The following is a 25297-nucleotide window of genomic DNA, read 5'->3' as shown; positions in this document are numbered from 1 at the left end:
CACACGACTGGCCTATCTGGGTGATGTTTTTTCTCGCCTGAATGATCTGAATCTAGGACTACAGGGATTCTCCACAACTATATTCAATGTGCGGGACAAAATTGAAGTTATGATTAAGAAGTTGGAGCTCTTGTCTGTCTACATTAACAAGGACAACACACAGGTCTTTCCATCATTGTATAATTTTTTTGTGTGCAAATGATCTCAAGCTTATGGACAATGTCAAATGTGATATAATGAAGCACCTGTGTGAGTTGGGTGCACAATTACGCAGGTAGTTTCCCGAAATGGATGACACAAACAACTGGATTCGTTATCCCTTTCATGCCCTGCCTCCAGTCCACTTACCGATATCTGAACAAGAGAGCCTCATCCAAATTGCAACAAGCAGTTCTGTGAAATTTTTATTTTATCAGAAGCCAGTGCCAGATTTCTGGATAGGGCTGCGCTCAGAGTATCCTGCCTTGGCAAATCGGCTGTTAAGACACTGATGCCCTTTGCAACCACATACCTATGTGAGAGTGGATTCTAGAACCTCACAATCATGAAAAATAAAAACAGGCACAGACTGTGTGTGGAAAATGATTTAAGACTGAGACTCTCTCCAACACAACCCAACATTGCAGAGTTATGTGTATCCTTTCAAGCACACCCTTCTCATTAACCTGTGGTGAGTTATTCACAATTTGATATGAACAAATAAGGTTTTATATGTAAGATGGTTAAATAAAGAGCAAAATGATTGATTATTATTATATTATTATTTGTGCCCTGGTCCTATAAGAGCTCTTTGTCACTTCCCACGAGCCGGGTTGTGACAAAAACTCACACTCATTCTTATGTTTAATACATTGATTGTATAGTGTGTGTGTGGCAGGCTTACAAAGATGGCAAAAAAACACATTTCAGAGTGCGCTGACCCTTGTGCTAGAGGGGGTACAGCTGACCCTGGTGTAGAGGGGGTACAGCTGACCCTGGTGTAGAGGGGGTACAGCTGACCCTGGTGTAGAGGGGATACTCAGCTGGAGGTTGAATGTTTGAAGGGGTACGGCACTATAAAAAGTTTGGGAACCACTGCTCCAGTCTATTGCTAAACATGTATTGTGCTGCCAGTTCTTCCAGTCTATTGCTAAACATGTATTGTGCTGCCAGTTCTTCCAGTCTATTGCTAGAGGTTTTGGCAGTTGTCAGGAGAACGCTAACTGCCCAAATGGTGGAGGAGGAATAATGGTCTGGGCTGTTTTTCATGGTTCAGGTTAGGCCCCTTTGTTCCAGTGAAGGGAGATCTGAACGCTACAGCATACAATGCCATTCTATATGATTTTGTGCTTCCAACTTTGTGGCAACAGTTGGGGAAGGCCCTTTCCTGTTTCAGCATGACAATGCCCCAGTGCACAAAGCGAGATCCAAACAGAAATGGTTTGTTGAGATCAGTGTGGAAGAACTTGACTGGCCTGCACAGAGCCCTGACCTCAACCCCATCGAACACCTTTGGGATGAATTGGAACGCCGACTGCAAGCCAGGCCTAATCACCCAACATCAGTGCCCGACCTCAATAATGCTGAAAGCAAGTCCCCGTAGCAATGTTCCAACATCTAGTGGAAATCCTTCCCAGAAGAGTGGGGGTTGTTAATAGCCGCAAAGAACGGACCAACTACATATTAATGCCCATGATTTTCGAACAAGAGGTGTCCACATCCTTTTGAAGTTTATGACACCCTACCTACCTGGTTAGTTGGTCTTGCAGCCCCTTCTCTTACATGTTGTCAACTGGCATCTCAACTGAGATTTATCCTTGAGTTCTGTATTGAAAATCCAAATTCATTTTGGCTTAGTGATGAATCAGCTACTCTTGGAAAAATCCCACTCAATAACCTTTTATACCCCAGACAAAGATAGCCAAACTGACTAAAGACAATTATGTGCTGAAGAACTTGCTCTATCTGGATGTATATCAGGACGATAGAAGGGCATCATCTTTGTTTCTCAGTAATGGCCCCGTTGCAGGAGAGCCCTGATTTTCGACCTGGGATATGGACGGATGCTTCTCAACATGGAAAAGTAAGGGCATCAATGTTGTCGAACATATTGTTCAGGGTGATAAAATTCTAACATTTGACCATATTGTTAGTAAATTTGGCATCTTTAAGAGTGACTTTCAAAAATTATTTCAAATTCTTAATTTCATAATTGCATCCAGATGGCTTCTCCATCTCTCCTATTGAGAACCTCTTGAAGAATAAAGCAGCTGAAATCTACCACTCACCACTTTTATAATTTACTGGGCAATATGAAGAAAGACAACACAGACAAAACTAAGGTGATAGTGGAGGCTGATAGGCTCCCAATAGAGCTTGCAGACTCGGAAGAAAAATGTGTGTACAAACATCCCATTTTCTAGTTTGCAACTCAGCCTGGGAAATGCAATTTAAGATCCTACATCGACTGCATGTCACTCCTGTATCTAGACATAGAACAAACCCTAATTTGTCTAGTCTTTGTAATAAGCGTCAGGGTGTGCAAGGTTCTCTTATACATTGTTTCTGCCTTACATAAAGGACAATCCCACAGGTTCTTCAGGAGACAGATCCTGTTTTTGAATGTCCTCCGGCTGAGTGCAACGTCTTGTATTCTAGGAGCCAGAGATGAGCTGCCTCTTACATTATGTTTACTCACATCTTTTACACATTTTACTACATTGTGCAGAAAAGTGTATTCTGCTGTGGATATCTGATCAGGCACCCTCATGGAGGGAATGGGAACAAAGGGTCATTGATTTATCTCCCAATGAGGCTTTCTCTACAGCGCATTGAATAATAAGCCTTATCAATTCCTTAAGTTGTGGGAACTCTTCTTGAAGTATGTTGGCCAAAACAAAGCCCAAATGTTCATGTGTAGGCTCTATGTAGACTAGGATCCTACTCTATATAGGCTCTAGGTAGGCTATGATCCTACTTTGTGTAGACTACAATTCTACTCTATGTAGACTAGGATCCTACTCTATATAGGCTCTATGTGGGCTATGATCCTACTCTATGTAGGCTATGATCCTACTCTATGTAAGCTATGATCCTACTCTATATAGGCTCTATGTAGGCTATGATTCTACTCTATATAGACTATGATCCTACTCTATGTAAGCTATGATCCTACTCTATATTGACTATGATCCTACTCTATGTAGGCTATGAACCTACTCTAGTAGACTATGATTCTACTCTATGTAGGCTATGATCCTACTCTATGTAGACTATGATACTACTCTATGTAGACTATGATCCTACTCTATGTAGACTAGGATCCTACTCTATATAGGCTCTATGTAGGCTATGATTCTACTCTATGTAGGCTATGATCCTACTCTATGTAGGCTATGATCCTACTCTATGTAGACTATGATTCTATTCTGTGTAGACTAGGATCCTACTCTATATAGGCTCTATGTAGGCTATGATCCTACTCTATGTAGGCTAGGATCCTACTCTATGTAGACAAGGATCCTACTCTGTGTAGACTAGGATCCTACTCTATGTAGGCTCTATGTAGACTATGATCTTACTCTATGTAGGCTCTATGTAGACTATGATCTTACTCTATGTAGGCTCTATGTAGACTATGATCTTACTCTATGTAGGCTCTATGTAGACTATGATCTTACTCTATGTAGGCTCTGTGTAGACTAGGATCCTACTCTATGTAGGCTCTATGTAGACTATGATCTTACTCTATGTAGGCTCTGTGTAGACTAGGATCCTACTCTATGTAGGCTCTATGTAGACTATGATCTTACTCTATGTAGGCTCTATGTAGACTATGATCTTACTCTATGTAGGCTCTGTGTAGACTAGGATCCTACTCTATGTAGGCTCTATGTAGACTATGATCTTACTCTATGTATTTTTTATTTATTTATTTATCCGTTATTTTACCAGGTAAGTTGACTGAGAACACATTCTCATTTAAAGCAACAACCTGGGGAATAGTTACAGGTGAGAGGAGGGGGATGAATGAGCCAATTGTAAACTGGGGATTATTAGATTGAGAATTTAGCCAGACACCGGGGTTAACACCCCTACTCTTACGATAAGTGCCATGTGATCTTAAATTACCTCAGATAGTCAGGACACCCGTTCAACGTCCAATCCGAAAGACGGCACCCTACACAGGGCAGTGTCCCCATTCACTGCCCTGGGGCATTGGGATAATTTTTTTAGACCAGAGGAAAGAGTGCCTCCTACTGGCCCTCCAACACCACTTCCTGTAGACTATGTAGACTATGATCCTACTCTATGTAGGCTATGATCCTACTCTATGTAAACTCTAGGTAGGCTATGATCTTACTCTATGTAGGCTATGATCCTACTCTATGTAGACTATGATCCTACTCTATGTAGACTCTAGGTAGGCTATGATCCTACTCTATGTAGGCTATGATCCTACTCTATGTAGGCTATTTGTTCAATGTTTTTATTTGTATTGTTGTCTTGTCTGTCTGTTTGTTTGGCATCTTTATTCATCTATTTGCATATTTTTGTATCTGTTAGTTATCCTGTTTCTGTATGGTATATTGATATATTTATGATATATTGATATATATATATATATATATATGATATTTGATATATACATTTATCATAAAAATATAATATAAATATATCATATATATATCATGATAAATGTATGATATATTTACATAGATATGATATATTGATATGATATATTAATTTGAAATGTTTATGATACATTTAATGAAATATATATATGATATACTGATATGATATATTGATATTATATATCTATATGATATAAATATATCAAATCAATATAGCATATATAATTAAATATATCATATAAATATACAATATCAATATATCATATCAGTATATCATATATAAATAAATATATCATAAATATCTCAAATCAATATATCATATGAATAAATCATATCAATATATCAAATCAATATATCATGATATGTATATGATCTGTATATGACTGTATATGATCTATTTATATGATATCTTTATGATAAATTATTATAATATATTAATATGACATTTTGGTATGATATATTGACATATTTATGATATGTTGATATGATATATTTATGAGTATTTGTCTTACTGTAAAAGCCACAAAAGTTAATACAAATAATAATATTACAAAATCAACACATCCCTAAAACACCATAGACCGGAAAACACATCGCTATAACACCATAGACCGGAAAACACATCCCTATAACACCATAGACTGTAAAACACATCCCTATAACACCATAGACCGGAAAACACATCCCTATAACACCATAGACTGTAAAACACATCCCTATAACACCATAGACTGTAAAACACATCCCTAAAACACCATAGACCGGAAAACACATCCCTATAACACCATAGACCGGAAAACACATCCCTATAACACCATAGACTGTAAAACACATCCCTATAACACCATAGACCGGAAAACACATCCCTATAACACCATAGACTGTAAAACACATCCCTAAAACACCATAGACCGGAAAACACATCCCTATAACACCATAGACCGGAAAACACATCCCTATAACACCATAGACTGTAAAACACATCCCTATAACACCATAGACTGTAAAACACATCCCTATAACACCATAGACTGTAAAACACATCCCTATAACACCATAGACCGGAAAACACATCCCTATAACACCATAGACCGGAAAACACATCCCTATAACACCATAGACCGGAAAACACATCCCTATAACACCATAGACCGGAAAACACATCCCTATAACACCATAGACCGGAAAACACATCCCTATAACACCATAGACTGTAAAACACATCCCTATAACACCATAGACCGGAAAACACATCCCTATAACACCATAGACCGGAAAACACAGCCCTATAACCCCATAGACTGTAAAACACATCCCTATAACCCCATAGACTGTAAAACACATCCCTATAACACCATAGACTGTAAAACACAGCCCTATAACCACATAGACTGTAAAACACATCCATATAACACCATAGACTGTAAAACACATGCCTATAACACCATAGACTGTAAAACACATCCCTATAACACCATAGACTGTAAGACACAGATAAAGAATATGGAAAGCTCAGTTCTATTATAGGTTGTATCTGCAGCGTGGAAATCTGTTATTACAAGCAAGGGTGACCCCTGCAGCGCATTTGACCCCTGTGCCTGCACCTCATTGTTGGTGGATGAAGAGGGGCACAATATGGTCATGAATTAATTCATGCAGGAGGATAATCTCTCTCCGTTCCGCTACAGGCCGGCCCCGGCTATGGCTTTCACACTGTGTGTGTGTGTGTGTGTGTGTGTGTGTGATTCACATTCTCTAGACAGCTTTGCAATGCAGCTAGGCTACAGATCAAAGAATATTAGGTAAACAATAAAACCAGTGAAATCCACTACATCATAGGTTTAAGGGGCAATATACTATACAATCAATAGGAGGGTTTTTACACCACATGCACCTATACATGCAGAGGAAAAATCCCATCCCCAAACTGCTTTCAGCAGAGCTAACAGCATCAGGGCTGGAATATGCCAGAGTTTCCTCAAAAAAACTTTTCCTCTCCCCGTCTGTCTATCTCATGCGTAGCCGCAGTTACATAAGGCTGGGAGCTCTCTCTCGCTCTCTCTCGGTGTGTGTGTGTGTGGCTCTTTGGGCACTCTGCTCCATCCCTGACATTTAGACAACAAAGGTCACATCTGAAAATCTAAATCTACACAGACAGCCCTGCTAATGCTTCATGAATAAAACACACACACGCACGCACGCACACACACACACACACACACACACACACACACACACACACACACACACACACACACACACACACACACACACACAAACTCATGCATATCCAGGGAAGAGGAGCTTGTCAAACGGTCTCATCTCCTCAGCGGGAAGACAGTCAGTAGAGAGGCGTCCTGATACATGTCTATGTAAGTACGGGTCAACTTTGAACTACTGTTACGTGTGTGAGCTAAGCACAGCGTCAGCACATAAAACTCATCTTATGACTACTAATAATAAAGATGCTGATTTAAAGATAAAGATACTAAAGATGCCAATTTAAATACTGCATTTCCATAATGATGGAGGGGGGGGGGGGGGGCTTAGTTGTATTTGATACAAGTAAAGTGAGACTAAATAGTTTATTTATTGTACGGTCGTTGTTGGTGCACATATAGTATAATTATAATTATACGGTTCTGACTTGGTGTACAGGGAGAATCCTGTAACAACGGCCCATCTTCTGAATTCTGTCTCTGTACATTTCAAAAGTGCTGAACAAATAGTTATACTGACTACGTCCGTCCTAGCTCACTCATTAATGTCTTAATCTAAATTATGGATAGCCTCTTATCCACTCACTGTCCCCTTATGCCATAGTTTGTACATCTCAATTGTCAGTAGAAACTAAATTTGTTTAAGCAAGTCAGACATATCAGCTATGGTTTATTTTAAAGGCAGTAAATGAGGCTGAATGAACTGTTTCACTGCCAGACAAGGCCCCGCTGATAGCCAGGTGTAGCAGTGGTAAGGTGTTGGGACTCTGCTGATAGACAGGTGTAGCAGTGGTAAGGTGTTGGGACTCTGCTGATAGACAGGTGTAGCAGTGGTAAGGTGTTGGGACTCTGCTGATAGCCAGGTGTAGCAGTGGTAAGGTGTTGGGACTCTGCTGATAGCCAGGTGTAGCAGTGGTAAGGTGTTGGGACTCTGCTGTTGGGACAGCTTTCTGCAGGCCCTGACAGTTTGTGGGCACCGTTTGTCACCGTTATAGTGAAATGAATGTATTGTTTAGTGTTGTGCTGTGTTGTGTTGTGGCTTTGCCGACATGTGTCTAAAACATGTTTTGTTTTGTTTGCCCCACCAAGATGTACACGCTAACATTGCCACTGTGCTCATATAGGAATGGGTAATGGTTTACAAGTCGCTAGCTATCCCATAAAGCCATTGCCTAAAACCACATAACTTCTTCTAACATTGCCACTGTACTCATATAGGAATGGGTAATGGTTTACAAGTCGCTAGCTATCCCATAAAGCCATTGATTAAAACCACATAACTTCTTCTAACATTGGCAGCGCAACAAATCCAACGGCAAAATAAATGAAGAGCTCCACAGGCAGCCGCAAAAAGGTTCCTCCGTTGCTACGTTAGAGGTTCTTCCAGGAACCCCTCTGGCTGTTAAAATGGCTCTAATTTATTCTAGTAGTTGTTGTATTCGCCCAACACCTATTATTTGCCCAACACCCGTACTTGTATTGGCCAATCACAGTTGGCCATTCCCCATGCATCTTACGTCAGAGTGAGACCGTGGTATGAAGAGAATTACTAATTGAACTGTTCTTCACCAATCTGCATTTGACCTGTGTTTAGTGTGTGCATCTACTTGTATGTAGTGTCTGACATGCCATTGCATGTTGTCATTGAGTGTTGCTAAGGCAGTCAAGTTCATATCTACCATGTTTAACACGACTATATGTATAAACAGACAATACAAAACAGCATACATTTCCCTTGACACAATACATGTGAGCTTCAGCACCAGGTCTAACGAGCCAATATTACTGTCTAACATTACTGGCTAACATTACTGGCTAACATTACTGGCTAACATTACTGGCTAATATTACTGGCTAACATTACTGGCTAACATTACTGGCTAACATTACTGGCTAACATTACTGGCTAACATTACTGGCTAACATTCTGGCTTAGCTGGCTAACAATAGCATGGCACACATGAAAGTAAAATACCTGTTAATGGACATTCAGCAGCTTTATTTATCTTCGTGCTACCATGTGTTGTATTTGCCTTGTGTACAGGCCCTACCATGTGTTGTATTTGCCTTGTGTACAGGCCCTACCATGTGTTGTATATGCCTTGTGTACAGGCCCTACCATGTGTTGTATTTGCCTTGTGTACAGGCCCTACCATGTGTTGTATTTGCCTTGTGTACAGGCCCTACCATGTGTTGTATTTGCCTTGTGTACAGGCCCTACCATGTGTTGTATATGCCTTGTGTACAGGCCCTACCATGTGTTGTATATGCCTTGTGTACAGGCCCTACCATGTGTTGTATATGCCTTGTGTACAGTCCCTACCATGTGTTGTATTTGCCTTGTGTACAGGCCCTACCATGTGTTGTATATGCCTTGTGTACAGGCCCTACCATGTGTTGTATATGCCTTGTGTACAGTCCCTACCATGTGTTGTATTTGCCTTGTGTACAGGCCCTACCATGTGTTGTATATGCCTTGTGTACAGGTCCTACCATGTGTTGTATTTGCCTTGTGTACAGGCCCTACCATGTGTTGTATATGCCTTGTGTACAGGCCCTACCATGTGTTGTATATGCCTTGTGTACAGGCCCTACCATGTGTTGTATATGCCTTGTGTACAGGGCCTTCAGAAAGTTTTCAGACTCTTTCCATATTTTGTTGTGTTACAAAGTGGGATTAAAATGGGTTCATTTGTAATTTTCTGTCAAACGATATACACAAAATAATATGTAATGTCAAAGTGGAAGAAAAATGTAAACATTTGTAAAATAATTATGAACAATACATCTTGATTCGATAAGTATTCGACCCCCTGAATCAATACATGTTAGATTCACCTTTTGGCAAGCCTAAATCACCAAGCTTACTGGTTGTTTACAGCAGTATCTTGCCAGGTTGTTTACAGCAGTATCTTGCCAGGTTGTTTACGGTAGTATCTTGCCAGGTTGTTTACAGCAGTATCTTGCCAGGTTGTTTACGGTAGTATCTTGCCAGGTTGTTTACAGCAGCATCTTGCCAGGTTGTTTACAGCAGTATCTTGCCAGGTTGTTTACAGCAGTATCTTGCCAGGTTGTTTACAGCAGTATCTTGCCAGGTTGTTTACAGCAGTATCTTGCCAGGTTGTTTACAGCAGTATCTTGCCAGGTTGTTTACAGCAGTATCTTGCCAGGTTGTTTACAGCAGTATCTTGCCAGGTTGTTTACGGCAGTATCTTGCCAGGTTGTTTACAGCAGTATCTTGCCAGGTTGTTTACAGCAGTATCTTGCCAGGTTGTTTACGGCAGTATCTTGCCAGGTTGTTTACAGCAGTATCTTGCCAGGTTGTTTACAGCAGTATCTTGCCAGGTTGTTTACGGCAGTATCTTGCCAGGTTGTTTACAGCAGTATCTTGCCAGGTTGTTTACAGCAGTATCTTGCCAGGTTGTTTACGGCAGTATCTTGCCAGGTTGTTTACAGCAGTATCTTGCCAGGTTGTTTACAGCAGTATCTTGCCAGGTTGTTTACAGCAGTATCTTGCCAGGTTGTTTACGGCAGTATCTTGTCAGGTTGTTTACAGCAGTATCTTGCCAGGTTGTTTACAGCAGTATCTTGCCAGGTTGTTTACAGCAGTATCTTGCCAGGTTGTTTACAGCAGTATCTTGCCAGGTTGTTTACGGCAGTATCTCAGCAGATGACAACATGACCTTTTGTCGCAGCTGTGGATGTGATCTGGTGTCCTTATTGTGACCTTATTCCCTACACATTGCACTACTTCTGACCAGAGCCTTATGGGTCCTGATCAAAAGTAGTGCACTATACTGTATAGAGAATAAGGGGCCATTTGGGACATACTAAGTATTTCCTCTCCTACCCTGGCCTGAGGCCATTCTATACTCCACCTTAGAGCTTCAGCTCTCTCTAGGAGACGTGCATGTGTGTGTGTGTGTGTGTGTGTGTGTGTGTGTGTGTGTGTGTGTGTGTGTGTGTGTGTGTGTGTGTGCGCATGTGTGTGTGTGCGTGCGTCTAGAGCGAATAAGAGACTCCACCATGTTTTATTCTGCTGTAGTCTGTTAGTAAATTATTCTACTTATTCTGCTGTAGCCTGTTAGTAAATTATTCTATTTGAGGCTCATGATTTGGTAATGGAGGGAGAAAGACCAGGCACCCCACCCTTCCCATTTCCCTTCTGAACAGACTGCTTCTTTTATCTCCCCTCCCTATCCCCACGACAACCACAATTCCCCTTCCACCCCCCCCCCCCCCCCCCCCCCCCTCCTCCCTGCCCTGGACGACCACGCTGACTTCCTGCATCCTCCCGACCTCAGAGAAACGCTACACAGACACAGGCACACACACAAAACACCTAAAAATAAAATGCTGGATGCAGCACAGTGATGTCACCATTGTTTAGCCATCAGCTGTTTATTCATTTAAGATGTAGCAGTATCAAATCCGTGTAGGAAGAGGGTCAGAGAGAGATGACAGAGAGAACAGAGAGAGAGATAACATAGAAAACAGAGAGAGATGAGAGAGACAACAGAGAGAGATGAGAGAGAGATGAGAGAGACAACAGAGAGAGATGAGAGAGACAACAGAGAGAGATGAGAGAGACAACAGAGAGAGATGAGAGAGACAACAGAGAGAGATGAGAGAGACAACAGAGAGAGATGAGAGAGAGAACAGAGAGAGATGAGAGAGACAACAGAGAGAGATGAGAAAGAACAGAGAGACAACAGAGAGCGATGAGAGAGACAACAGAGAGATATGAGAGAGACAACAGAGAGAGAGATAACAGAGAGAACAGAGAGATGACAGAGAGAACAGAGAGAGAGGTAACATAGAAAACAGAGAGAGATGAGAGCGACAACAGAGAGAGAACAGAGAGAGATGAGAGAGACAACAGAGAGAGATGAGAGAGACAACAGAGAGAGATGAGAGAGAGAACAGAAAGAGATGAGAGAGACAACAGGGAGAGATGAGAGAGACAACAGAGAGAGATGAGAGAGACAAAAGAGAGAGATGAGAGAGACAACAGAGAGAGATGAGAGAGACAACAGAGAGAGAGATAACAGAGAGAACAGCGAGAGATGACAGAGAGATAACATAGAAAACAGAGAGAGATGAGAGCGACAACAGAGAGAGATGAGAGAAATAGAACAGAGAGAGATGAGAGAGACAACAGAGAGAGATGAGAGAGACAATAGAGAGAGATGAGAGAGACAACAGAGAGAGATGAGAGAGAGAACAGAGAGAGATGAGAGAAATAGAACAGAGAGAGATGAGAGAGACAACAGAGAGAGATGAGAGAGACAACAGAGAGAGATGAGAGAGACAACAGAGAGAGATGAGAGAGACAACAGAGAGAGAGATAACAGAGAGAACAGAGAGAGATGACAGAGAGAACAGAGAGAGAGATAACATAGAAAACAGAGAGAGATGAGAGCGACAACAGAGAGAGATGAGAGAGAGAACCGAGAGAGATGAGAGAGACAACAGAGAGAGATAAGAGAGACAACAGAGAGAGATGAGAAAGAGAACAGAGAGAGATGAGAGAGAGAACAGAGAGAGATGAGACAAAGAGAGATGACAGAGACAACAGAGAGAGATGAGAGAGAGAACAGAGAGAGATGATAGAGACAACAGAGAGAGATGAGAGAGACAACAGAGAGAGATGAGAGAGACAACAGAGAGAGATGAGAGAGACAACAGAGAGAGATGAGAGAGAACAGAGAGAGATGAGAGATGACAGAGAGAATACAGAGTGAGAGATGAGAGAGAGAACAGAGAGAGATGAGAGAGAGAACAGAGAGAGGTGAGAGAGACAACAGAGAGAGATGAGAGAAAGAGAGATGACAGAGAGAGATGAGAGAGAACAGAGAGAGATGAGAGAGACAACAGAGAGAGATGAGAGAGACAACAGAGAGAGATGAGAGAGACAACAGAGAGAGATGAGAGAACAGAGAGAGATGAGAGATGACAGAGAGAATACAGAGTGAGAGATGAGAGAGAGAACAGAGAGAGATGAGAGAGAGAACAGAGAGAGATGAGAGAGACAACAGAGAGAGATGAGAGAGACAACAGAGAGAGATGAGAGAGAGAACAGAGAGAGATGAGAGAGACAACAGAGAGAGATGAGAGAAAGAGAGATGACAGAGAGAGATGAGAGAGAACAGAGAGAGATGAGAGAGACAACAGAGAGAGATGAGAGAGAACAGAGAGAGATGAGAGATGACAGAGAGAATACAGAGTGAGAGATGAGAGAGAGAACAGAGAGAGATGAGAGAGAGAACAGAGAGAGATGAGAGAGACAACAGAGAGAGATGAGAGAGACAACAGAGAGAGATGAGAGAGAGAACAGAGAGAGATGAGAGAGACAACGGAGAGAGATGAGAGAGACAACAGAGAGAGATGAGAGAGACAACAGAGAGAGATGAGAGAGAACAGAGAGAGATGAGAGATGACAGAGAGAATACAGAGTGAGAGATGAGAGAGAGAACAGAGAGAGATGAGAGAGAGAACAGAGAGAGATGAGAGAGACAACAGAGAGAGATGAGAGAAAGAGAGATGACAGAGAGAGAGATGAGAGAGAACAGAGAGAGATGAGAGAGACAACAGAGAGAGATGAGAGAGACAACAGAGAGAGATGAGAGAGACAACAGAGAGAGATGAGAGAGACAACAGAGAGAGAGATGAGAGGTAGAGATTAGGGGATCTGGGTCCTATGGCAGATTACCTGCTGGAGGAAATAGATAGGCCACTTGTTTTCTTTCCAATATGTTCCTCAACCCAGAACCCTGAAGGATAACTGTTGAGCTGCATAGCAGAGAGATTGCCTGAATGTCTCCATCAAAACAGAACTGAAGGTGGGAACAAACATCCCCTGAAGGTGGAAAAGTTGATTCTCAGCAAAAGGTTTCTCAGAGAATGTGGCAGCGCAGAGTTCCCCAAAGTTAGGAATAATCAAGAAGAAAGTCATGTGTTCGTTCCCACATGATAACACTGCAGTTATATCTGTATTAATGAGTTCCCACATGATAACACTGCAGTTATATCTGCATTAATGAGTTCCCACATGATAACACTGCAGTTATATCTGCATTAATGAGTTCCCACATGATAACACTGCAGTTATATCTGCATTAATGAGTTCCCACATGATAACACTGCAGTTATATCTGCATTAATGAGTTTTCACATGATAACACTGCAGTTATATCTGCATTAATGAGTTCCCACATGATAACACTGCAGTTATATCTGCATTAATGAGTTCCCACATGATAACACTGCAGTTATATCTGTATTAATGAGTTCCCACATGATAACACTGCAGTTATATCTGTATTAATGAGTTCCCACATGATAACACTGCAGTTATATCTGCATTAATGAGTTTTCACATGATAACACTGCAGTTATATCTGCATTAATGAGTTCCCACATGATAACACTGCAGTTATATCTGCATTAATGAGTTTTCACATGATAACACTGCAGTTATATCTGCATTAATGAGTTCCCACATGATAACACTGCAGTTATATCTGCATTAATGAGTTCCCACATGATAACACTGCAGTTATATCTGCATTCATGAGTTCCCACATGATAACACTGCAGTTATATCTGCATTCATGAGTTCCCACATGATAACACTGCAGTTATATCTGCATTAATGAGTTCACACTGTCACGTTCTGACCTTTATTTCCTTTGTTTTGTATTTATTTAGTATGGTCAGGGCGTGAGTTGGGTGGGCAGTCTATGTTTGTTTTTCTATGTTTTGGGGTATTTCTATGTTTCGGCCTAGTATGGTTCTCAATCAGAGGCAGGTGTCATTAGTTGTCTCTGATTGAGAATCATACTTAGGTAGCCTGGGTTTCACTGTGTGTTTGTGGCTGATTGTTCCTGTCTCTGTGTTTTGCACCAGATAGGGCTGTTTTTGGTTTTCCACGTTTATTGTTTCGTAGTGTTCGTATTTATCGTTTTTCATTAAACATGAATCAATATAACCACGCTGCGTTTTGGTCCGCCTCTCCTTCACCACAGGAAAACCCTTACACACACATGATAACACTGCAGTTATATCTGCTTTAATGAGTTCCCACATGATAACACTGCAGTTATATCTGCATTAATGAGTTCCCACATGATAACACTGCAGTTATATCTGCATTAATGAGTTCCCACATGATAACACTGCAGTTATATCTGCATTCATGAGTTCCCACATGATAACACTGCAGTTATATCTGCATTAATGAGTTCCCACATGATAACACTGCAGTTATATCTGCATTCATGAGTTCCCACATGATAACACTGCAGTTATATCTGCATTAATGAGTTCCCACATGATAACACTGCAGTTATATCTGCATTAATGAGTTCCCACATGATAACACTGCAGTTATATCTGCATTAATGAGTTCCCACATGATAACACTGCAGTTATATCTGTATTAATGAGTTCCCACATGATAACACTGCAGTTATATCTGCATTAATGAGTTCCCACATGATAACACTGCAGTTATATCTGTATTAATGAGTTCCCACATGATAACACTGCAGTTATATCTGCATTAATGAGTTCCCACATGATAACACTGCAGTTATATCTGCATTAATGAGTTCCCACATGATAACACTGCAGTTATATCTGCATTAATGAGTTTTCACATGATAACACTGCAGTTATATCTGTATTAATGAGTTCCCACATGATAACACTGCAGTTATATCTGCATTAATGAGTTCCCACATGATAACACTGCAGTTATATCTGCATTAATGAGTTCCCACATGATAACACTGCAGTTATATCTGCATTAATGAGTTTTCACATGATAACACTGCAGTTATATCTGTATTAATGAGTTCCCACATGATAACACTGCAGTTATATCTGTATTAATGAGTTCCCACATGATAACACTGCAGTTATATCTGCATTCATGAGTTCCCACATGATAACACTGCAGTTATATCTGCATTAATGAGTTCCCACATGATAAAACTGCAGTTATATCTGCATTAATGAGTTCCCACATGATAACACTGCAGTTATATCTGCATTAATGAGTTCCCACATGATAACACTGCAGTTATATCTGTATTAATGAGTTCCCACATGATAACACTGCAGTTATATCTGTATTAATGAGTTCCCACATGATAACACTGCAGTTATATCTGCACCTACTGTAAGATACTTAACTAAGTTCTACTGTAAGATACTTAACCAAGTCTTACTGGACGATAGCTAACCAAGTCCTACTGTAAGATTCCTAACCAAGTCCATTGAGAAGTGTCTATACCCATGGCAGGACATTCCACAGTACAGATGTGACCAAACCATCCATGTTAGGAATGGGCAGGATATCTAGAAATGAGCTTGGTGTTGTTTTCCAGTGTACTGCCTGTGAGTGGAGCACTGGGCTGCTCCTGTCAACACCCATCAGCCCACCTGGGATCCCCCACATATGAGAAGAACACATTCCCATTCACAGGAGTACAGCAGAAACTCTGGAACGGCCTAGACATTCTAGAACAGATCCATGCAGTACAGCGCGCACACACACACACACACACACACACACACACACACACACACACACACACACACACACACACACACATGCTTGGTATAGTACAGTGCGTACATGCCTGATATAGTACAGTGCGTTGGAGACTTGGAACAGGATGTGTAGCGTTGGAACAGGATGTGTAGTGTTGGAACAGGATGTGTAGCGTTGGAACAGGATGTGTAGTGTTGGAACAGGATGTGTAGTGTTGGGTGTTGGAACGTTGGAACAGGATGTGTAGCGTTAGGTGTTGGAACGTTGGACAGGATGTGTAGCGTTGGAACAGGATGTGTAGCGTTGGAACAGGATGTGTAGCGTTGGAACAGGATATGTAGTGTTGGAACAGGATGCGTAGTGTTGGGTGTTGGAACGTTGGAACAGGATGTGTAGCATTGGAACAGGATGTGTAGTGTTGGGTGTTGGAACGTTGGAACAGGATGTGTAGCATTGGAACAGGATGTGTAGCGTTGGAACAGGATGTGTAGCGTTGGAGCAGGATATGTAGCGTTGGAACAGGATGTGTAGTGTTGGAACAGGATGTGTAGTGTTGGAACAGGATATGTAGTGTTGGAACAGGATGTGTAGCGTTGGAACAGGATGTGTAGCGTTGGAACAGGATGTGTAGTGTTGGAACAGGATGTGTAGCGTTGGAACAGGATATGTCGTGTTGGAACAGGATGTGTAGTGTTGGAACAGGATATATAGTGTTGGAACAGGATATATAGTGTTGGAACAGGATGTGTAGCGTTGGAACAAGATGTGTAGCGTTGGAACAGGATGTGTAGCGTTGGAACAGGATGTGTAGCGTTGGAACAGGATGTGTAGCGTTGGAACAGGATGTGTAGTGTTGGAACAGGATGTGTAGTGTTGGAACAGGATGTGTAGCGTTGGAACAGGATGTGTAGTGTTGGAACAGGATATGTAGTGTTGGAACAGGATATATAGTGTTGGAACAGGATGTGTAGCGTTGGAACAAGATGTGTAGTGTTGGAACAGGATGTGTAGCGTTGGAACAGGATGTGTAGCGTTGGAACAGGATGTGTAGCGTTGGAACAGGATGTGTAGCGTTGGAACAGGATGTGTAGCGTTGGAACAGGATGTGTAGTGTTGGAACAGGATGTGTAGTGTTGGAACAGGATGTGTAGCGTTGGAACAGGATGTTTAGCATTGGAACAGGATATGTAGTGTTGGAACGTTGGAACAGGATATGTAGCTGAGCAGAGGGTAACTGGACCCCCCCATAGCTGAGCAGAGGGGGAACTGGACCTCCCCATTGCTAAACAGAAGGGACCTCTCTAATGGTGAAAAAGAGTACCAACTCACTGGCTATTTTCTTATTGAGAGTCTGTCTTGTGTAAAGTTGATGCATTAAGCTATAAGATATTCGGAGGAAGAGAGATTCAGAGGAAGAGAGATTCAGGGGAAGAGAGGTTCCCACAACCCCTTATCATCAGTGATGCTTAGTTCTTACCCTTCTGGAAACCGATTGTCTGAGTCTGACTAATACACCTATACCGAGGAATCTACACTGAAAAAGACATTGTGTGAGGTTTTAAGACAGTGTGTGTGAGGTTTGAAGACAGTGTGTGAGGTTTGAAGACTGTGTGTGAGGTTTGAAGACTGTGTGTGAGGTTTGTAGACAGTGTGTGTGAGGTTTGAAGACAGTGTGTGAGGTTTGAAGACTGTGTGTGAGGTTTGAAGACAGTGTGTGAGGTTTGAAGACAGTGTGTGAGGTTTGAAGACAGTGTGTGTGAGATTTGAAGACCGTGTGCGAGGTTTGAAGACAGTGTGTGAGGTTTGAAGACAGTGTATGAGGTTTGAAGACAGTGTGTGAGGTTTGAAGACAGAGTGTGAGGTTTGAAGACAGTGTGTGAGGTTTGAAGACAGTGTGTGTGAGGTTTGAAGACATTGTGTGAGGTTTTAAGACAGTGTGTGTGAGGTTTGAAGACAGAGTGTGAGGTTTGAAGACAGTGTGTGAGGTTTGAAGACAGGGTGTGAGGTTTGAAGACAGTGTGTGAGGTTTGAAGACAGTGTGTGAGGTTTGAAGACATTGTGTGAGGTTTGAAGACAGAGTGTGAGGTTTGAAGACAGAGTGTGAGGTTTGAAGACAGAGTGTGAGGTTTGAAGACAGTGTGTGAGGTTTGAAGACAGTGTGTGAGGTTTGAAGACAGAGTGTGAGATTTGAAGACAGAGTGTGAGGTTTGAAGACAGAGTGGGAGGTTTGAAGACAGAGTGTGAGGTTTGAAGACAGAGTGTGAGGTTTGAAGACAGTGCATGTGACGTTTGAAGACAGAGTGTGAGGTTTGAAGACAAAGTGTGAGGTTTGAAGACAGAGTGTGAGGTTTGAAGACAGAGTGTGAGGTTTGAAGACAGTGTGTGAGGTTTGAAGACAGTGTGCGAGGTTTGAAGACAGTGTGTGTGAGGTTTGAAGACAGAGTGTGAGGTTTGAAGACAGAGTGTGAGGTTTGAAGACAGAGTGTGAGGTTTGAAGACAGTGCATGTGACGTTTGAGGTCACAGAGATGCGCATCACCTGCACTGGGTGATTAAATGAACACGCCTGAGTAGAGTAGTAACGTGTGTGTTCTCCCTCATCTGTGAGTCCTGCTCTGCTCTCTGCGTGCTAACTGCTGACTCATGTAGCTCATAATGACTGCAGTTGCATCATCTGATTAGACAAGCTCAGGTTGGCCTAAAGTGACTTGGCCACTGTTACCCTCTACTGATGCTGCTGGCCACTGTTACCCTCTACTGATGCTGCTGGCCACTGTTAACCTGTACTGATGCTGCTGGCCACTGTTAACCTGTACTGATGCTGCTGGCCACTGTTCACCTCTACTGATGCTGCTGGCCACTGTTAACCTGTACTGATGCTGCTGGTCACTGTTAACCTGTACTGATGCTGCTGGTCACTGTTAACCTGTACTGATGCTGCTGGCCACTGTTAACCTGTACTGATGCTGCTGGCCAGTTCAGCCAGTGATACTATGATAGTCTGATGGGAGAGCTTTAGGCTTCCGGCTTTAGGCAGAGCAGCGGCAACAGACAATACTACCCTGTTACTACACTGTTATTAACATGAGAGGAGCTGAAAGGAGAAGGGAGAAGGGGGGAGAGGAGAGAGAGGACAGGAGCTTGGAGAGGAGGGAGGAGAGGAGGGAGGAGAGGAGGGAGTGGCGAGAGGAGAGAGAGGAGAGAGAGGAGAGGAGAAGAGGGAGGAGAGGAGAGGAGGGGAGGGGAGGGCAGAAGAAAAAGGAGGGGAGGAGAAGGAAGAAAGGAGAGAGGTGAGGAGGGAGTGGAGAGAGGAGAGAGAGGAGAGAGAGGAGAGAGAGGAGAGGAGAAGAGGGAGGAGAGGAGAGGAGGGGAGGGGAGGGGAGAAGAAAAAGGAGGGGAGGAGAAGGAAGAAAGGAGAGAGGTGAGGAGGGAGTGGAGAGAGGAGAGAGAGGAGAGAGAGGAGAGGAGAAGAGAAGATAAGAGAAGATAAGACAAAAGAAAATGACAAGAGAGGAGAAGAGGAGTTTATTGAAATGAAAGCGAGGCGTCAGCATTAACAGCTAATCCACTGCAGTGAGGAAGCTTTCTCTTTCTGCCTGGGGTCTGTGGGCTTCACTAGTCTGACTGGAGAAGGGGGGTGGGGACATCAACAAACACATCTCTCCCTCTCCTTTATCTATCTGGCCATCAACAAACACATCTCTCCCTCTCCTTTATCTATCTGGCCATCAACAAACACATCTCTCCCTCTCCTTTATCTCTCTGGCCATCAACAAACACATCTCTCCCTCTCCTTTATCTATCTGGCCATCAACAAACACATCTCTCCCTCTCCTTTCTTCTCTGTGCATCCCCCCATCTCTCTCTCACCCCTCTCTCCATCTCCACACCCTATTTTCTTCTCTGTGCATCCCCCCTCCCCCATCTCTCTCTCACCCCTCTCTCCATCTCCCCATCCTATTTTCTTCTCTGTGCGTCCCCCCATCTCTCTCTCACCCCTCTCTCCATCTCCCCATCCTATTTTCTTCTCTGTACATCCCCCCATCTCTCTCTCTCACCCACACACTGTCTATTTAACTCACACTTAAAAAGGCTTTCTAAAGATAGAATCCTGAAGATAAACAGGAAACACACAGTGTCATGGCAACAGCATGGAACTGACAACAAACACTGTTCAACTCCAGAATGGTTGTGGTGGCAAAATACAGAGTTCTACCTCCAGCTGTGTGTGTGTGTGTGTGTGTGTGTGTGTACACTTCCAGCTCATTAACCGTTAGACTCAGAGTCTCTCCTTCAGATAAGATTCCTTGGGGCCCCGTCTTCATCAAAGGGCCTTTCTCTGAGATACTGGGTTTGGGCCCCAAAGCATTCTTTATGTGTGTGTGTGTGTGTGTGTGTGTGTGCCTGCGTGCGTGCGTGCGTGCGTGCGTGTGTGTGTGTGTGTGTGTGTGTGTGTGTGCATGCGTGCGTGCGTCCGTGTGTGTGTGTGTGTCTTTTTCTTTTCTGAAATAACAGTGACTACCTCCCAAAGGACCATGGCCTATAGATGGGTTGGTTGTTTAGCAACAAAACCGACAGGTGCGTAACTATGGGACAGAACAGACAGGTTTGACTTACAGTAGACTGTAAACTATATTTAATCTCCAATATTTATTGAAAACATAAATAAAGTTGCACAATGTGCACTTGTCTCTCAAATACATCGTTACACTTGTTGGTTAGCTAGCAAATGTATTTTAGCCATATTAGCATAGACCTGACAGTCAAAACACCTCAAAACAAGACATGGTATCAAGAACAAGATCAAACGAGCTGAAACAAGACACTTATGATTACATTTTGTAAAAATCTATATTTTAAAAAATAGCAGAGACCCTTATCCAGAGAGGCTTACAGGAGAAATTAGGGTTAAGTGCCTTGCTCCAGGGCACATTGGCAGATTTTTCAACTTGCCGCCTCGGGGATTTCAACCAGCGATCTTTCGGTTACTGGCCTAATGCTCTAAACCGCTAGGCTAACTGCCGCCACATGGCAGATTCTTGTCATTGTTGCTAGCTATCTGGCTATCCAGAACCATAACAACACACGACCTTCTGCCCCTTTGAAGCGCGGACATCGCTTTTGTGACGTTGTCAGCTAATCCGTCTATAGGGAATAGGGTGCCATTTGGGATGCACTCAGTGACTTATGACTGAACATGCTAACAGTCTAACAGGTTAACGTGCTAAAATGCTAACAGGCTAACATGCTAACATGCTAGCATGCTAACATGCTAACAGGCTAATATAGTGACATTACAGGATATGGTGGGCAGTGACTCACGATGTTGACTTGTAGTGGACCAGAGCCTGTTCTGAGCAGTCTCCTCCTGCAGCTGCCAGCCTCTCCATCACCAAGACACACTGAGGATGACTGGGAGTCTGCTGTAGGGGACAGACACACAAACAGTTCAACCGCCACACACACACAAGCATGCATACACCAACATGCAAACACTGACACAGGCAGGCAACCCCCCCCCCCCCACACACACACACACACACACACACACACATGTAGTACCTGTGTGTCCCGGGAACAGGGCCAGAGTGGTGAGGATGCTGGGGGGGAGAGGGAGGGAGTGACACCTCTGAAGAGACACTCTGAGGGGGGGCTCTAAAGGTGATGCCCCCAGGGGACGAGACAGGGCCTGGAACACACTGGACAGTTACGCAAGCACACACACACACACACACACGCGCGCAAGCAAGCACAAACACACACCCAACGTCTCTCACATACAGTATGTACAGAAACCCCCAGCAATACATCTTCTTTTCTTCTCAGTACAGAACATTTAAACCCCACAGTATATTCTGGTGCATTGGTTCTGAGTGCATGTATCAGACAACCTTGTGATATGAATCATTCCTACCAGTCAGGTGATACAATATGAATCATTCCTACCAGTCAGGTGATGCAATATGAATCATTCCTACCAGTCAGGTGATACAATATGAATCATTCCTTCCAGTCAGGTGATACAATATGAATCATTCCTACCAGTCAGGTGACACAATATGAATCATTCCTTCCAGTCAGGTGATACAATATGAATCATTCCTACCAGTCAGGTGATACAATATGAATCATTCCTTCCAGTCAGGTGATACAATATGAATCATTCCTACCAGTCAGGTGATGCAATTTGAATCATTCCTACCAGTCAGGTGATACAATATGAATCATTCCTACCAGTCAGGTGATACAATATGAATCATTCCTACCAGTCAGGTGATGCAATATGAATCATTCCTACCAGTCAGGTGATACAATATGAATCATTCCTACCAGTCAGGTGATACAATATGAATCATTCCTACCAGTCAGGTGATACAATATGAATCATTCCTACCAGTCAGGTGATACAATATGAATCATTCCTACCAGTCAGGTGATACAATATGAATCATTCCTACCAGTCAGGTGATACAATATGAATCATTCCTACCAGTCAGGTGATACAATATGAATCATTCCTACCAGTCAGGTGATACAATATGAATCATTCCTACCAGTCAGGTGATGCAATTTGAATCATTCCTACCAGTCAGGTGATACAATATGAATCATTCCTACCAGTCAGGTGATACAATATGAATCATTCCTACCAGTCAGGTGATACAATATGAATCATTCCTACCAGTCAGGTGATACAATATGAATCATTCCTACCAGTCAGGTGATACAGTATGAATCATTCCAACCAGTCAGGTGATACAAAATGAATCATTCCTACCAGTCAGGTGATATAATATGAATCATTCCTACCAGTCAGGTGATACAGTATGAATCATTCCTACAAGTCAGGTGAATGAGTCTCCAGGTGAAAAGTTCAGAGGGTGAGTTATTATAATGAGGGAATAATGAATGGACAGAACGTAGCGGTGATGCAGAAAATTGGCCACGGACAGAGGAAGAGTGAAAGTGAGAAAGTGAGAGTAGAGAGAGAGAGTAGAGAGAGAGAGAGAGAGAGAGAGAGAGAGAGAGAGAGAGAGAGAGAGAGAGAGAGAGACAGACAGACAGAGACAGGGAGACAGAGAGAGAGAGAGAGAGAGAGAGAGAGAGAGAGCGCGAGAGACAGACAGAGACAGGGAGACAGAGAGAGAGAGAGAGAGAGAGTAGAGAGAGAGAGAGAGACAGACAGAGACAGGGAGACAGAGAGAGAGAGAGTAGAGAGAGAGAGAGAGAGAGAGAGAGAGAGACAGAGACAGGGAGACAGAGAGAGAGAGAGAGAGAGAGAGTAGAGAGAGAGAGAGAGAGACAGACAGAGACAGGGAGACAGAGAGAGAGAGCAGAGGAAGAGCAGCTAAAGGAAAGGCAGATGTATGAATACAGACTTGTAGAAATGGGCCAGAGGGTGCAGCATTATTGTAGAGTAGGAGTGTATAAATACAGTGCGTGGTATGGTTGATTCATTAGGACTACAGCCTATATTTAACTGAAAGTTGGCAGAGACTACTGGTCAGTCTCCACACACACTCCCACTTTCATTCTCTCAGCAGTGGGATAGTGTGTGTGTGTGTGTGTGTGTGTGTGTGTGTGTGTGTGTGTGTGTGTGTGTGTGTGTGTGAGGTCTTACTCTGTGACTCTGCCCAGGGTGTATCTCCATGGTAACGGAGGGCTCTATGACAGAGCAAGGCCTGGCCAGACCGCCTGTCCGTCTCTGCCCCGGAGAGAGGTGCATCATGGGACCAGGCCTGCGTCTGTGCCGGCACAGAGAGCCCCCCTTGGCCTGCTGGGTAACGGCAAACACACAGCCCTCTGGGAAGGGACTGCAGACTCGGAGGTCGACCAGGGCTGAGGAGGGACGGGGGCGAGGGTGGGGGGGCTTGGGAGGGTCAGGGGTCTTCACTGGACAAGAACAGGACTGGACTGACTTGGGTCTCTTCAAAACACTGCCTGATAGAGCTCCCTAATCAATCAATCAATTAATTAATCAATAAATCCATCAATTGAGCAATCAATCAATCCATCAATCTGGTTATATAAAACATTTCCATCTAACTCCATACACAACCCTGATTTCCATAGTTAGTTTCCATTTTATTTTCCTTAGAGGAGAATCCACTGTTAGACCAAGCCCAGTACTACTCTACAGGAGAATCCACTGTTAGACCAAGCCCAGTACTACTCTACAGGAGAATCCACTGTTAGACCAAGCCCAGTACTACTCTACAGGAGAATCCACTGTTACACCAAGCCCAGTACTACTCTACAGGAGAATCCACTGTTACACCAAGCCCAATATTACTCTACAGGAGAATCCACTGTTAGACAAAGCCCAGTGCAGTACAGGAGGGACTGACATGTCCTGACTTGCTGTGAGAGAGACCAGAGGGGAGATCAGATGAGTAATCTGAACACGGTGTGGAGGGATGGAGGCGTGTGTGTAGCTGCAGTTAGAGTGTGGGCAGTCTCACACACACACACACACTGTTTTCCGTTGCACATATTTGCACTACGACTCCTGATTTTACTAACGGACGACTGGAGAATGAGTTGACCAGCTGATCCAGGTGCTCTGGAGCTGGAATAGAATTACATATCTGGAATGTCTAAGGGAGCCGTGAGGACTGGGTTTGATTAGAATACATATCTGTAATGTCTAAGGGAGCCGTGAGGACTGGGTTTGAATAGAATACATATCTGGAATGTCTAAGGGAGCCGTGAGGAATGAGTTTGAATAGAATACATATCTGTAATGTCTAAGGGAGCCGTGAGGAATGGGTTGGAATAGAATACATATCTGGAATGTCTAAGGGAGCCGTGAGGACTGGGTTGGAATAGAATTACATATCTGGTATGTCTAAGGGAGCCGTGAGGACTGGGTTTGAATAGAATACATATCTGGAATGTCTAAGGGAG

The 25297-nt window shown here is 43.0% G+C and overlaps 1 protein-coding gene across 1 annotated transcript in view; it reads right to left on the bottom strand.

Moving 5' to 3' along the window:
* The window catches only part of arhgef9b (Cdc42 guanine nucleotide exchange factor (GEF) 9b), a 79882-nt gene that overhangs the window by 37990 nt on the left and 16595 nt on the right, over positions 1-25297 (bottom strand). The window contains 2 exon segments of the mRNA XM_036970558.1: positions 21713-21813; positions 21953-22079. Coding sequence (XP_036826453.1) covers positions 21713-21813; positions 21953-22079 — 228 coding nt within the window.

This window comes from Oncorhynchus mykiss, chromosome 31, assembly GCF_013265735.2.
Source record: "Oncorhynchus mykiss isolate Arlee chromosome 31, USDA_OmykA_1.1, whole genome shotgun sequence".
Classification (NCBI taxonomy): domain Eukaryota; kingdom Metazoa; phylum Chordata; class Actinopteri; order Salmoniformes; family Salmonidae; genus Oncorhynchus; species Oncorhynchus mykiss.
This window is presented reverse-complemented; position numbering and strand designations above follow the sequence as displayed.